At 39.8% G+C, this 15,958-nt stretch overlaps 1 protein-coding gene across 1 annotated transcript in view; it reads right to left on the bottom strand.

Moving 5' to 3' along the window:
• CNBD1 (cyclic nucleotide binding domain containing 1) overlaps positions 1 to 15,958 on the bottom strand; it is a 278,638-nt gene that overhangs the window by 131,448 nt on the left and 131,232 nt on the right. The window contains exon 5 of the mRNA XM_074942900.1: positions 2,942 to 3,087. Within this exon, the coding sequence (XP_074799001.1) occupies positions 2,942 to 3,087 (146 nt within the window). The remainder of the gene's footprint in view (positions 1 to 2,941; positions 3,088 to 15,958) is intronic.

A 15,958-nucleotide genomic window follows, 5' to 3' on the forward strand; every position in this document is an offset into this window, starting at 1 on the left:
TCGAGAGATCTCTCTTCATGTATGTGCAAAGCACACACCCAAATTTGAAAAATAATATGTCTATATTCCTTACAATACATAGAATTACCAAACGCGAAAATCAAAGGTAAACTTTTAGGGGGTCATTATTTTCTTTTGCCCATCTACTCAGTAAGTGACATATAACCTCACAACTGCTATTTTTATAAGCATGATTAATGCAGAACAGTAGATAAGATATTACAAAAAAGTGTAACAAAATAGTCAATTAAAACACAATAGTTGTGAACCCTTAGAAAGGTAACAGGTCTGTTATTAATAAATTAACAGGTCTTTTGGGCTTTATCCCGCACCCACTGATGTCAATGGGAGATGTGTCATTGATTTAATGTATGCAGTTCAATGTATGCAGGTCCCTTGATATATGTCAAAGTTCTCTGATAGAAATCAGAAAATGTTGCACCTTTAGTACTTCCAAAAAGACACCAGGAAAGCAAATTAGTGTAGAAACCCTTGTTATAGAATTTGTTCGTGTGTAAGAAAAAAGTATGGTTTTCCTGAACTGTTCTCTGGAATCTTCTGAGATTAAAAACATGTCTGGCATGTATTAATTGTATTGAGTCTGTTTTACTTAGTATAAAATCATTTTAGTGTTTATTTTTGGGTCATAGCACCTGATTAGATTGAAAATGTTGCTTAGCCATGTTCAAAGAACTGGAAAAGATTGCACATTGATGCAAAACAGCTTTGTCTTTAAGGCAGTATGTGACAGACTGAGTCATTAAGATTAACTTTTATCTCATACACAGCTTGGTGATCAGCAATTTTAGCCACCATTTCACACCACATTGTGATATTGAATTAACTGTTGCAAAATCAATAGGGCACCCAATCTAAAGTAATATGAATGTCCCAGTGACCAAGATATGTACAGTAATTCGCAGTGAAGTCCTTGATTCTTTCACATGTGTATAGTGAATCAAGATGCCAATTTTCATGACTATCATTTGAGTCACTAGCTTTGACTTTAAATTTTCCTATTCATTATCTCTGCATCATTATGCAAATATAGTTCCTGCCTGCTCACATTCTAGTTCAGTTTGCCTGTTAATTACACAGCAATGCTGTAATGTAAGCTGCTGGGTTCTGAGTTCCATGCTTTGATTTCCATATACACTTTAGATGCATTATTTCAAACATTTACAGGATGATTGGAATGCAACGTTTAAGAATAAATTGATCTGTTGGATCAAACTGAGGCCTACTGTTAGACCTGTACTGATACAATCCCATTGCTAACTTCTGATATACCAGACAGTATAACACAGTGGTTCTCAAACTAGGGGTGCTGCTTCTTCAGGGAAAGCCCTGGTGGGCTGGGCCAGTTTGTTTACCTGCCGCGTCTGCAGGTTCGGCCGATCGTGGCTCCCACCAGCCGCGGTTCACCGCTCCAGGCCAATGGGGGCTGCGGGAAGGGTGGCCAGCACATCCCTCGGCCCGCGCCGCTTCCCGCAGCCCCCATTGGCCTGGAGCAACAAACCGCAGCCGGTGAGAGCCACGATCGGCCGAACCTGCGGATGCAGCAGGTAAACAAACCTGCCCGGCCCGCCAAGGGCTTTCCCTGAACAAGCGGTGCCCCTAGTTTGAGAACCACTGATATAACAGTAGGATATGAGTTTTAGTTGTTCTCACTCTTTTTTCGGTACAGTGTGTAGTCTGAGGAACTCACGTGCCAAAGGAGTTAACCTAGCTAAAGATAGCATGGTTTATATATATCTCACTACTTTATTTTAAGATAGCTAAACAAAGTATTTATTAGCCAATTACTTCTAATTTTCACACCTCTACTCACTTCCAAAAGGGACGTCTCAATTTTTTTTTAATTAAGCTTTCTCCTCCCACTCTTGTTTTGTGGAATGAGTACAACCAAGATATTATATTTTATTTTATGTATTATCAGACCAATGCCATAATGAGGCTATATAACATTAAGCACCATTGCTCTGACGATAGATAACTCAGAGTGATTTGCTTTCATAATGTATTTTACAGCAAGACTGTCCCCTCACTACAATACATCATAAGAGCAACGGCACTTTGTATTATCCATCACCAGAGCAATGGCGCTTGGTGTTATCCATCATAAAAGCAATGACACTTAATGTTATACATCAAAGCGATGGTATTCTGATGATGTACAATACAAAACAGCATTCCTTGATGACATGGCTATAACACGGGGTTGAGCTAATTTGGAAGAAGCTATTAGAAGTTTTTGAAAAGAAAAACTTCATGAACTTTTTAAAAGTCTAATCTACAGAGATTTTATATTAGTATCTCCCATCATATAAATTACAATAGGTCTTTCAGAATTTCTACTTCTCAAGGATTGGAGAGAATCATTAGTAGGAATGACATTTCTCACTATAATATAGTTATAGGAATAAAAACAGTTCCCTAATATAGAGCAGGATTAGAAAAGGGTCAAGTTGAGCATCCAAAAATTGAGGCACATAATATCACTAGTCACTGTTTAAAATCTTGGCTAGTATTTCTGATTTGTAGTCACTGAGTACTGTTCAGAATCTGCAGGTCCTGCTAGAAGCAGATTTATTGCTGATGGATACAACAAACACCCTTGTAGGTTTCTAGTATGACTAGAACTTAAACATTATGCCTAAAATTCATGCTAAAATGAAAAAAATACAAAAAACACCCACCTTTTCCCAGAATTTTTTAATATGGAAATTTATTTTTCCTGTCAAAGCATAACTAATCTACCCTTGACAGAACCTTCACAGTCTTTTTGAATGACAAGAATGTGTCTCATCACAGAAGCATATCCCTAACAGACTGTGATATATGCAGAGATACAGAACATATCTGTTTCAGCACCTGGAAAAGCAATCTATTTGTATTTTATAGGCAGATAAAAAAATCATTATGAGAGATACATTGCTACCTGTGCTTCCTTTTGCCCAGTATTCCTTGATGGTACACATGCTGAGTTCCTTCAGTTCTTCGTCAGAAAGCTGAGCCCTGATGTCCGGAATGAGCTTCATTGTCTCATACACTGTATTATGTTCTTTGATAGATCTGAGAATGGGGCTGCAAAATAATGTATTAATGTACATCAGGATGTAACGCATTTGGGAGATCCGATCTATATAATTTGATATCTAGTCAAAATCATTTATTGTTTTGTTTGCAGATAAGTTTGAACATCAGACATTACTTCTGCTGGAGAGGTCCACTGTGCCTTAGCGAGCATTGATTTAACTATAGTGAACACAATACTGTTTTCCAGTTCATCACACTGTTCTTTACATTAGGCATAACCAATTCATAACCATTGCAACTACTATTTAACTGAGATGCTCTACACTGTAAATGTATGGCCTTGGGCCATAAGAATATTATGTCACCATATAACATTTTGAGATCTTGTCAGAAACATATGTGCAGTAATTATTCATTTTACAAATATAACATTAATTAACTTACTGTATAAATTCAGGAAGCAACATGAGAATTACAATTTATTTATTTAGTGCAGTAATGAAAGTATCTCAAAGTCACAGGGTATTAAAAGTAGTTCCATCACATAAATATAAATCATGTATCATTACTACAGTACTGACTTAGCAGTAATCCCATTCATTATTGGCTCTGCTGGGTTTAGCTTTTGTAATGCTCTCAGCTAAAGAAATTTTACACACTGATACTCAGCACTGTGAAACTGAGCATTTCTTCCCATTTTGGTGTGCGCCAAACTTCTCCCCTATAAAAAGTTCCTCTTAAAATAAATGAACCAAATAAAAGTAATGTTTAGTTATAAATATTCAGACTGAGAAAGTAAAATAATGTACAATATGTAAAGTGGAAAACTATTGTGCATATTTAATTATGTTCAAAAGGAAGATCAGCCTTTTGGTGGGGAAAAGGAGTGCACTGCAAAAAAAGGAATCAAGGGCTTGATACACAGCATACTGAAATGACTCAGTTTTTCCACTGAATTTTAAGAGCTTTGGATCAGGCCTCAAAAGTGAACAGTTAAATCTCTACTGGCAGAAAGTATACTTTACAGAGAAAGGGGCATATTTAATCTCAAAGGTATTAAATTTCATGCTTCCAGATATTCAACCAATTTAAGGACTTGTGCAATATTTCATTACTAACCTTAAATCAAGGAAACAGAAATTAAAATAGGGTGGTTTTATGCTCACTAATTAATATCCCCTTGCTCATTAACAAACACTTCCCCTCCTATCTGTACTTTAGTTTACTCTGTTGCTCCCAACTGCTCGTTATACTTTTTCTCTTTTTAAAAAGAGAGTTTTTGTATTGTGACCTAAAGGTAAATAGAAGCAAGTGAAAGGTTTATTTTCAGTGATGCTCAGACCAAAGTGTTATTTAATTTAAAATATGGAAGAGAATTCTCCAAATCCCTTTTAAGTCATTGCAAATATTATTTATACCTTTTCATGCCTGTAGCTCTAAATCATTTGCTCAGCCAAAACAGATTATAAAGCCAACCTTGTGCTCATATTCGCTTAGCCCCTCCCATGAGGTGCAGCTCACCTCCTCCCTGGTGCTTGCTACTTGGAGTAGCTTCTCCCCTATAGTACATGGGATGGGTCCTAAATTCTTTTTTGTGATGCCTGGTGCCTCCACCCATTGTCCCTGAGACACAAGTGGTGCTGTCCTTTGGGAAAATGAATAATGCTAGCCCTGCTGGGAAGAAACAAGAAAAAAAAGTTTACAAGAAACAAAGAAATGATGCACCCAAAAACAACAATATACCAAAGGGGGGTTTTATTGAAAGCAAGAAAATAGACTCTGGGGAAAGAAAGGGTTAGGGTTAGGTTACCTAATAAGTACTGCACAGTAACAACTCAACAAATCTGCTGCCTTCCAACACTCTCAGTTTATCCCAACCCCAGCTCCATCTCTGGCACCTTTGCAGGCAGATGGTATGTTGAGGATGAGTCCAGAGACAAGTGCTGCATTGCTGTGAATGGTGGCCAGCTTAAAGAAAAGGGTCTTCTTACAGTGTCTTTGCCTCTTTGTGGGACAGATACTTCTCTTGGCTCCCTGGTCTGGAGTCCTGGCGTGCTCTCGGAAGCCGGCAGCAGGTCAGATTCTGATACTCTGGACACTGGTCTCTGCAGAGCTGGAACTGCCTGATCCTTGTGCTCAGTCCCACGGCAGTTCAAAGACTCCCTTTGTGGGACGGGGAGTTAATCAGAGAGTTCTTGAGCTATTCTGCTTCTCTCTCATCTCCAGATTTAACACTCAATAAACAAAGAATATAAACCCAGTCTCTTTGTCTGAGTCAGGCTGTCCCCTCCCACTGAGGGGCTGAGCAGCCCTGGCTCATCATTGGCCCAGCAAACTGCTTGTCCCTATCAGCCCATGCATAAGCCTCTCTATTGGCCTCAGCCGAAGTTTCTGGTCCATTCTATTCCCACCCCTGACACCAAGTATGCTGGGAAGTGGTGTTAGAGGGATCTGCAAGCCATTACAGTCGCAGTCCCTTGGTTAGCCCCCCCCATAGCAGTGGTGGGCAACCAGTGGCCCTGATGGGCCGCAGGTGGAGATTGGGTAATTGCACACATAAGGAGCCCACTATCGGTGGATAAAGGACAGTATGCAACTCTAACTTTGTAACTCCAACCTGTGAACCAACACTAAAGTATAATTCCATCCTCTGCACAGAATGAGTTTGACACACCTACCCCTAAAGTATGTTGTCCCAGGTGTATCCAATGTGCCTGCTAGGCATCTGGCGAGTTAAAAATAGCATTGTGATGTCACAAGTGGGAGCCAAGGGATTTGTTCAGTTGAAAATCATATCAGATGCCACAGAGCATGTTCAGAAGTATTACTTCAATTACTTATAATATTATCCATGGAATTTTTAAAATTTAGTGTCTTATAAAGTTTAGCCATTTTTAGTAATATGTAAAATTATCTGCATAGAAAAAAAGTGGTCAGAGTTGTTTTGAAGTGGGACTATTATATTTTTTCCCTTCTTGTCACTTTAAAGTGGCTTAAGGGATTTTGTTCAAGCATTCCAAGCTAATTCTTCCTGGCTAATTCTTGAGCAGACACCAAGCATGGAAAATTGCAGCCTAAAAGGTAAATTTTCGTGAAGTCTGGAGTAGGGAAAGTCAATGCGTTTTTAACAGAAATTGTTTTGCAACCTCAGCTTCTCTACAGCAGCTGCAAAAAGCATGACCATTGTAATAAGCTGATCTGTAGGAAAGAGAAAGCAAAGAATTACAAAGACGCCTTTTCAATAATTTATAGTTCTTAAAACATGAAAATTTATTGTTTATGTGACCTGTTCACTTGAAGGGGTGTTGTATTAATTTATATGGAATAAATGGGTCAAAGGTGCTAACATAACCAAGTCACTGTCCAACATTAAACAGTGTTAAACAAGGTCCGGGGTTTGGTTTACAGATTCTGAGCCTGCTTAAAACCATGGCAAACACACCATTAAAATCCTTTTAATCTTTTATGAAAGATAAAGAAAAGGAAAACAGTTACAGTGTTTGAAATGAAAAGTATTAAATAGGGCTTTGTTTTTAACAGCATCACGTGTTCCCTTCCCCTTTAGCTGAAGAGAGTTTTTAGAAGGAAAACCAACCTTGTCTGACAGTCTCTTAGATGGTATCAAAGATGGTAATAACTGTCCTTGTGCTACCCAAGGACTCTTCTGTCAGGGGAAATCCACAGTTGCATCTTTAAGAAGCTGTGTCTTTAGCTGCTATGCACAGCTAAATTCAAGCAGCCTTAATCAGGGCTGAAAATCTGGCCCACTGCACTGAAAGTGCTCTTGCATGCTTAAATAGGTGGCATAGTCCCTGCCTTGTCCACTTGCCTTAGCTCTCTCATTTAGATGCAAATCAGTTTTGTGCACCAAAGTGTCACCGGCCAGTATAGTAGGTACTGATACCTGTCATGCACAGCTTGCATGCGCAGTTCCCGCAGCCCCCATTGGCCTGCAGCGGCGAACCGCGGCCAGTGGGAACCACAATCGGCTGAACCTGCGGACGCGGCAGGTAAACAAACTGGCCTGGCCCGCCAGAGGCTTTCCCTGAACAAGCGGCGCCCCAAGTTTGGGAAACACTGTTTTAAAAGATGTAGTCTACTGCACATTTCCATCATTTGTGCAGCTGGACTACTGTATGCTGTTCAGCCACTAAGTTCTGAATGAGTTAATAACAGGATACAAAAAAAGGAAAGATATGCATAATTGTAGTTTTGGACTACACACAGCTGGGACACAGACTGCCTCAGTAATACTTGGAAAAAAAAACAAACTTACCTTGGCTTTGGTTAGGCAACAGATTTGACTGTATGTAACAGACTGAATTTAAACAACAATATGATTACTAGCAAGCTCACAATGCCATTATAAATAACCTAATAAAATAATATTGGGGAAATTGCATTAAATATTTGGAGGCATGTGAGGGATATAAAATGGCAATTTAAAAGAACTATTACTTGATCAGTACAGTAGTTGCTCACCTAGGACCTAATTCTTAAATTAAGATTACTGTAACTTGATGTGTCTTTTGAGTAATTCTGCATTTATTTCCAGATATTGTTATAGTAGGAAAAGCCAGGAGTAGCCCATAATCAGCCTTCAGCTATTGTTCAGTTTTCCATATCGAAGGAATATGCTTATCCATACAAAGATCCTGTCCTGGCTAGCAATCAGGCAATTATTCATGTTAACAAAGCACACTATTCTTGCAAATAAGGTAATACTATAGTGCATGAGAGTGAATGACTCAGAGGGCCTAGTAATCAGCCACCTTGCACTTTATGTGAGTGGTCCAAATACCACCTATACTGATAGTGAGTGGCCTAAAACAGTCATCATATGACAACGGTTTGGTGTCTGGCCTACATGAAACAAATTGGGGCCTTACCCATCCTTACAGGGCTAACTTAAGAGTTAACATTATAATGGATAAAGCAAAACTGGTAGAATTTGTGGTCATTCAGACATTTTAAAAGCTTGTAATAAAATTCATTACAAGGCTATTGAGGAAACTGGATAACAACAGGTTGAGTAGGGCTGTAAACTCCTGTCATGGTTCATCCTATGGTTCAGATTAGAGATATGAAATAAGAAAACAATGGAAGTAAATAAGGGCTAGATTCTGATACTCTTACACTGAGGAGTTCTCAGGATGGGAAAAGTTAGTAGTGGGGTGATCTAGGGATCAATATTGTCAAATATATTTAATAACAATTTAGACGATGGAGTGAATAAGCAAGGTAGGAAAATTCACTATTCATACAAAATTATTTTGGTCAGTAAATGCTACAAACTGTAGGATTGTGAGGAATTAATCAAATGGGCCAATACAAAGGCAGATGAAATTCAATATAGGACAATGGCAAAATAAATCACATAAAAAGAATTGATTTAGACTAGTCGTCCACACTGATTGGCTCTCAATAGCTGAAGCTTCCCTAGAAAAAGATCAAAGCAACTTAGCAGAGAGCAGACGGAACAATCTGATTAAATGCACGGCAGAAGTTATGAGTGAATAGGATAGTGGGATATACAGAATTAGAAAGGGACTAGTACAAAAAAAATGAAGAAATGAGATGACTGTATTATGAATACAGGACCATCTTTTCAGTTTGCAACTACATATTTGTTTAGTCCTTTAATATAAATTTGCAATCCCTCTCTTATAGTCACATGTAAAATTTCATAGATGTGTTTTGCAAACAGAGTAAAAGCATTTAAGAAGTTTGGAGCCAGTGCCTTCAGGTATAAAACTACAACCTAATGTGCAAACACTTTCAGATAATGGAGTTATTTTGAGGGGTACTCAATACTGTGAATATTCACATCAGATCAAATCAAAGTTGTTTCAGTTATTGTGATGCACTGGGAAACCCAGTTCAGTGACCTTCCCACTCGCATCCTCACTTCTGAGGTGTGATGGCCCAATGTGAGAATTCACTGGGATGTAAGGCAAAACAAAGCTAACAACGTTTATTGACAATTTTTGCATTGTAATTTCAAAGTAACCTGTAATTCACCCCCATTTTGTGCCAGCAAGGGAAGGGGAAAGCAGCTACAGCTGTAACCTGGAGGAAAAGGGGGTGGGGAGGTGAGAGTCAGGGTTACTCCTTCCCATCCCTGCACTTGCAGACCAAGAACTGTGCCAGGGAGTCCATCCCCTCTGGGGACATTGGGCCTATCTATTCCCAGTGCTCTCCCAACCTTATTAGCTCAGGAAAGAGAGAAACTGTTGGGAGGAGCCAGACAGAAACTCAGCCAGCAAGAGCAGAAAAAAAAAAAGGAGCTGCAGCAGGTGTTACCCCAAAAACTTTCAGTTAATGGTGGGAAAGCAATGTTTTCAGTGCTGTGCTTAGGAAACAGAATCGAGCAGCTGAAAATTTTCCATATCAAAGGGACCTTCCAAAAGTGAGGACATCATCAGTGTCTGATGGTTGGTTTGTTGTTTTAACCCATTTTTCTTTTTACTCTGGATGTTTTTTCCCTTCTGCTGATTGGCTGTTTGCACCAACTCACTCCTGCCCTTTCCCTCACAATTTCCTCCCTTCAGCCTCATTCCTGGTCCTCCATGCTCAGAATTCTTCTACATCCATCTCAGGCCATCCCTGCCCTGCAGTGCCCTCTGTTGGGGAAGGTGCTACAGGTGCTCCCTGCCACTGTTTTGTCCTTCCCAGAGTCTTCCCCCGTGGTTCATGTGGCTCAGTTCTCTAGCTGGGTAAATCTCAAAGTTTAGTCTCCTTTCAGGATAACAAGGCCAACCAAAATCCCCAAATAAAAGGTTCTTCTGCCACATGTGGGCTTTTCTTCAGCCCACCTGTCAGGCTCAGTTCCCAGCCCCGTCCTGGGTCACTTTTCAGTGTCTCTGGCTCTGACTCCCAGGCTTCTTCCCTGGAGTTTCCTCACAGTCTAAACTCCTCTGGGCTAACTTTTAGTCTCTGGCTCTGGGAAAGAATCCTGACTCTGGCTCCTTTCCTGGAGTCCTTTCAGACCTTCCTTCACAGACTTCCACAGAAGCCCAACTTGCTCCTTATGGCAAACTTATGATTTCTCAGCCCTTTTACAAAAATCACCCAGCTAATCAGGACCATCTTCATGGAGTTGGGTAGCTAATCTACCACAGGTGTGGTTAAACCCAGCTACCCATAAAGGGCCAGATAGCTTGTGACACCTCATCTTTTCAGTGACTTTGCGACCTCCCTTTGTCTCTTTTAGCTCACAACAAAAATTCACCCAAAACATTTTTAAAGACAAAACAAAAATAAAAAAGTAAATTCACACCACTAACATGCTGTTTGCTGACCATCCCTTTGTTCACTCTGCTGGTACGTTATATCCTTCCTCCAATCCATTGCCTGTTTTGTTGTTTAAATTGTAAGCTCTTCAGGACAAGGACCATCTCTTATTCCCTGTGTACAGTGCCTAACATATCTGGGTCCCAGTCTCAGACTGGGACCCTGAGGCACTATCATAATATAAGTAATAAATAATAATTCTTTCCCATCTTTGCTTTTTCCAGGCCATCCTAATGGATGCCACGTCACAGCAAACCTTCTTCCACCTGGGGAGTGCTGTGTCTCATCACTGCTGCTGGGCTCCTCTACACTTACCGGGGGATCAACACATGGCAATTGTTGCACTGGCGGTTGACTTAGCGGGTCAAGTGAAGACCCGCTTTCCTGTCGACTCCTGTACTCCACCGGATTGAGAAGAGTAAGGGGAGTCGATGGTCACATAGTGTGGGCCCCGCAGTAAGTAGATCTAAGCTACGTCAATTTGATTTACGCTATTCACGTAACTCAAATTGCGTAGCTTAGATCGACTTTTCCCTAGAGTGTAGACAAGGCCTAAGGATATTTCTACACACAGGTTAGCTTACCTGAGCTAGCTTAAATCCAGTTAGCATGGGTAACAACAGCAGTGAAGACAGGGCAGTGCAGGCTTCAGCATAGGTAATACAAGCCCAGCACAGACATAGGGGACGTACGTGGCTCACTAGCCTGTGCTGCACGATCTTCACTGCTATTGTTATCCGCACGAGCAGGATTCAAGCTAGCTCGAGTTGACGGACACTTGCACTGCTTTTTTGTGTAGACATACTCTTAATATGCTGCCACCACAGGGCATCCAGCTGCTGCTGTCACATGGAGTGAGGAATCCATCTCACGATCCAAAATGCTGGTCTCAGTACAATATTATTTGTATTACAAAAGTGCCTATAAGCACAAACTGAGATGGGGATCCCATTTTACTAGGCACTGTCTGTGTATGCATTAAATCACTTATCACTTGCCCATGGTTGCATAGTATTTGCTGCAGAGGTGAAATACACTTCTGTTTTAATTTGTATAAACAAGAAACATGATTAAGGATCAAAACTGACTTTACAAACATGGTTGTGCCGACATGAGTCCCTCACACTAAAATCAAGTGCAGGACATTGTCAACGCCTCACAGCTGTGTTTCCAAAAAGCAAAGAAAAAGAATACTTTGAATGTGGTAACAATTGATCAAGCCCCAATCTCAATGTGCATTTTGCTCGTGTGTTGTCTTCAGAGGGTTTGGGGTTTGGGTTTTTTTTTGTTAATTGATGCTTCACAGGTAATTCTCTTTAGTCCTCAAATAATATAAAGTGATCAAAGTTAAAGGCTTAAGGCAGATATACAACAGGTGGCAAGAGTTGCTTACCACAGATAAACTGAGTACTTCAAAAATTACATGTACTGACAGCTTTATTAAATATATTTCAAACCTACTTTCCACCCTCTCATTCTCTCACAAGATCTCCTCCCTTCCCCTCCTCCCCAATTCATTTATTCCATCTGTTTGCTCATACTAAGTTTAGCAATAAAACAAAGTCATGCCAGTCATTCCCTGTGAAGAAAGTCAAAGCTTTTATATAATGAAACAGTTACATTCATGTTCCTGTTGAGATGATTCCTTGTTTTTAAGTAATATTTGTGGTAGGTCATTAATGGATAGCACACACCACTTATCGGTGTCAGATGTTATGCCACCATCTCTAGACAGCATCTTCTTCTGCATAATAAGTCTTCATGTTTACCTTCAAGAATGTCAATCATTCTATATTCAGACTTGCTTGTCAATTAGTAGCAGCTCTGACAGCTGCAGTGAAAGGAAAACACTTTAAAGGCTTGATGGCAGTCATTACAGATAAGACATCTCTCTTTTTAGGGGGGAAAGGGAGTGTCTCTAAAACTAGAAAGCAAAGAGGCTTCCCCCATGGCTAATTTTTATGATTATTTACATAATCCTCTAACAATCAGATTAGGGCTACCTTCTTCTGCCTTTTCTGGTGGGCCAACTGGTATAACCACTACTCACCAACTAGACTTTTCTGGGGTTGGATGGCTTTCCCACAGTCCACTCCAATTCTGCACCAGCACCAGGATGACTGAGTTTTCATTTCTTTTACTGCCACTCTACTAGCCCTTCTAGCACGTAAAAGGTTTGGTTCTGCTTAGCAGGAAGTTTCTTTTCAGTTTGTACATGAATAGATTGGTTTCACCTGCATTTCTCAGACTTTTATTGAGTGCCTGGAAGGGGCTCAGATTCATGGAATCACAGAAGTTAGAGACATGTCTGGGAATAATCTCAATCAAGTTGTGAAAGACTCAGGTTTCACATCTCATATATAATAATCAACATATGTGTTTCATATCTTTACCACTTTTGTGACACATGCTAGCAGCACTCAAATTCTAGCTCTTCTCCCTCTAGTGAGCTGAGCTCTGTTTTCCTGTCTCCTTTACCTTCTGCTGTGGCATGAGAATATTTTCTCTCCCCAGTCTTAGTGGTTTCATTGATATTGTTACTACTGTTATTTTGAACCTCTGACCTCTCACTCCCTGGGGCCAACTATTGTACTGCTATTCAATGTGGCAAGTATAAAAATATGACTGTCTACAGACCCTTTGTGATCTTGCATGTGATGTCTACCACTGCTTCTTCAACCTCTTTCCATGCAGTGTTATTTTAGTATGTGGTTTCTTTGCTTTCTGTAGTTCCCAGACTCTCCCTGTCATCTCACCTCTGCTGTAGTCCTGTGTTCTCTCTGTTTTCTTTTCAATCTTTACTATTTAATTTTAAAAAAAAAACAGTTCTGGAGATTTCCCGATATCTATTTCATGTAAAGCTAATCATCATAGTGCTGCTGCTCTGACCATTTCCCCCCAGTTTTTTAAAAGATGTCACTAGAAGTGAACAGGTTGTCAAACACATTAATAAAGATGAGATTTACTGATTAAATTGAAATGACCCCTACCCAATGTAGGGCTGGAAAGAGGACTCTCCGTCAGAGATTTAAACAAGTAAATAATACAAATTAGAGAGAGACCTGAACTAAATCCCCCCAGATATTAACACCTCCGAACTTTGAGCATGCACAGATCTGGAGCTAAGTTTTGCAGCTTGGAACCCCACTCTTCTTCAGCTCTGTGTAAACTCAAAAGTTTGTCTCTCTCACCCACAATAAAAGATATTACCTCACCCACCTTGTCTCTCTTGTCTCCTGGGACCAATATGGCTACAGCAACACTGCATACAGGAATTATTTGTACAGTTCCTGGCTGCCAGATATCATTTTGGAATGACAAAAAAAGTGTAAGTCCCATCTCAAATGATAACACCAAAGAGTTGTACAAATATAAGGCATGCATGTAAAATATGCACATCCACTTCCACAGTCTGTCACTGCAGGCCACAAGCTAAACTGGTACTTACAGTATACAGACTGAAGGATTGTGTACCAGCAGGGATTACAGCTGGCACTAACAGAGCCTACTCTGAAAGTCAATACTAGCCTCTTTGAGTCCAATTTGAATAAACAACCACTGGAGTGAGACAAATAAAATGATATGCTCCAGTTCTGCTCTCAGACTGGTGGTTTGGCACTGCATAGATTGCAAAAGGAAAGGGTCACTACTAACCAGAGGATAAAATAAAGAGCCATGTGCCTTCTCCAGATTGTGGTAATAAAGTCTGTCTGTGGGTCAGTCCTGCCAGCTGACATATGGCAGGCTGCACTGATGTAGCTCACAAAGTTAGCTTCTCAGACCTCTCACCTATTCCTCTCCTATTCGCTGCACAGAACAGCTGATTTTTCCATTATATGTGCCTATAATCTCTGCACCTCAAAGGATTAAATTTACCACTAACGTTACATAGCTTTTTGTATGCCCACCCCAAATCCAATAGGATCCTAACACAGAAGTACATACCCTTTAATCACACATCATGTAGTTTCATGTACTAGATTTACACAATCGCTAGGATTTATACTTTATACCATAATGAAGGATTTCGGTAATCCCCATTCTCATGTGACATCAGGGATTTCAGAACAACCCACTGCACACTGAGGGGGTACATAGCACTAGAATACAAATTTCTGAAGAACCAGAATAAACAAAAATTACATGATTTCTCTTTAGAATGGGTTTGAGGTGAAAGAGGCGAACAACCCAAATAAACATTAGAATAAAATGAAAATGATCATGCTTGAAGATGGCTGTCATGTTGCCTGGTATGGGACACAGGTAAGAGCACCAATCTCAGGTCAGACTGCCAGAAAACAGGGCATGTACCCCAAACTGGTGGTATACTCTATCATAAGATTTCACCAAGCCAGTAACAAATGTATGCTTCCAAAATACTATACTAGTTATTATGAAGCCACAGACAGTCCCTTTCAGGCTCTCTAGCCCCTCATACACCTCCCAGACAAACCATACTTCTGTGATAAATGATTATTAAAACAAGAAATCACACATATATTAGATTATTCCAGTTCCAAAGAACGATACGCACATCTCAGGTCAAAATATACTTCAGAATTTACCCAAAAACCATGCTGGTAGCCAATCCTTCAGTAACTAAACACTAAAGGTTTAACAACATAAAAAAGGGAAGTGAGTTATTAAGAGATTAAAGTGAATCATATACATTACAATTTATTTCAGAGTTTATAGATCAGGATAACATCAGTGATGTTAAATTTGTAAGAAGTCTCTCTGGTTCATCCCTAATATTGGGGTCCTCAGTCCATTCTTCAAAGCTCTTCTTTGTTAGAAAACATAATCCAGAGATGTAGAGCAGGAAAGAGGCAAGGGAATGAATGATGTCACACTCACCAATTTATACCTTCCAATCCATGTGCATGGAAAGTTACTGTCTCAAACATGGAGTCAGGGATCACATGTTCTACATGCCTTGCTGAGTCATGAGGCATCCATTGTCTACATGCTCTCTGAGGCATCTTTGGGAGGATCCCATTGGAAGAGTTGATTCTCCTTCATGGCTCATCAAACATGGATCACTGTTCTTGATGTAAATTTGTTATGTGGGTGTTATTCAGGAACACAATGTGTTTGAGATACAAACACATAGCAAATATTCATAACTCCAGATACAATGATGCTACATGAATTTAAACTGGATAATACTTAGCAGCTCATAACTTTTCCAGTGCTACCTTACAAGATATACTTTGTACAAGATTTATTGCAACTGTGCAATAGTGGTAGCAAAAGTAATATAACTGGTCACCTTTCTTTCTACACAGCATCATGACGACAAAGCACCCATTCCAAAAAGTCAGCATCAGAGCGCAACATGGTTAATGTAGAAGGTGTTTGAGGTGGCAAAAAAATGATGCAGAGTAAAAGAGAGTGGCTTGGAGACTGAAGAACATAGGAGAGAATACAAAGAATTGAACAGAGAGATTAAAAAGCATGAGAGAATGATGAGGATGAAAAGATGAGAGATGAGCAAATACTGGAGGCAAAATGTGAGGAACATGAGAATTATAAAAAAAGCAGTAACACAAAAGGCATGTTTACTGTAATCAGAGTTCTTTCTAAAATGTTTTCCCCATGACCAAGCATAATAAGAGATCATGAT

The sequence above is a fragment of the Natator depressus genome, chromosome 2, assembly GCF_965152275.1.
Source record: "Natator depressus isolate rNatDep1 chromosome 2, rNatDep2.hap1, whole genome shotgun sequence".
NCBI lineage: Eukaryota > Metazoa > Chordata > Testudines > Cheloniidae > Natator > Natator depressus.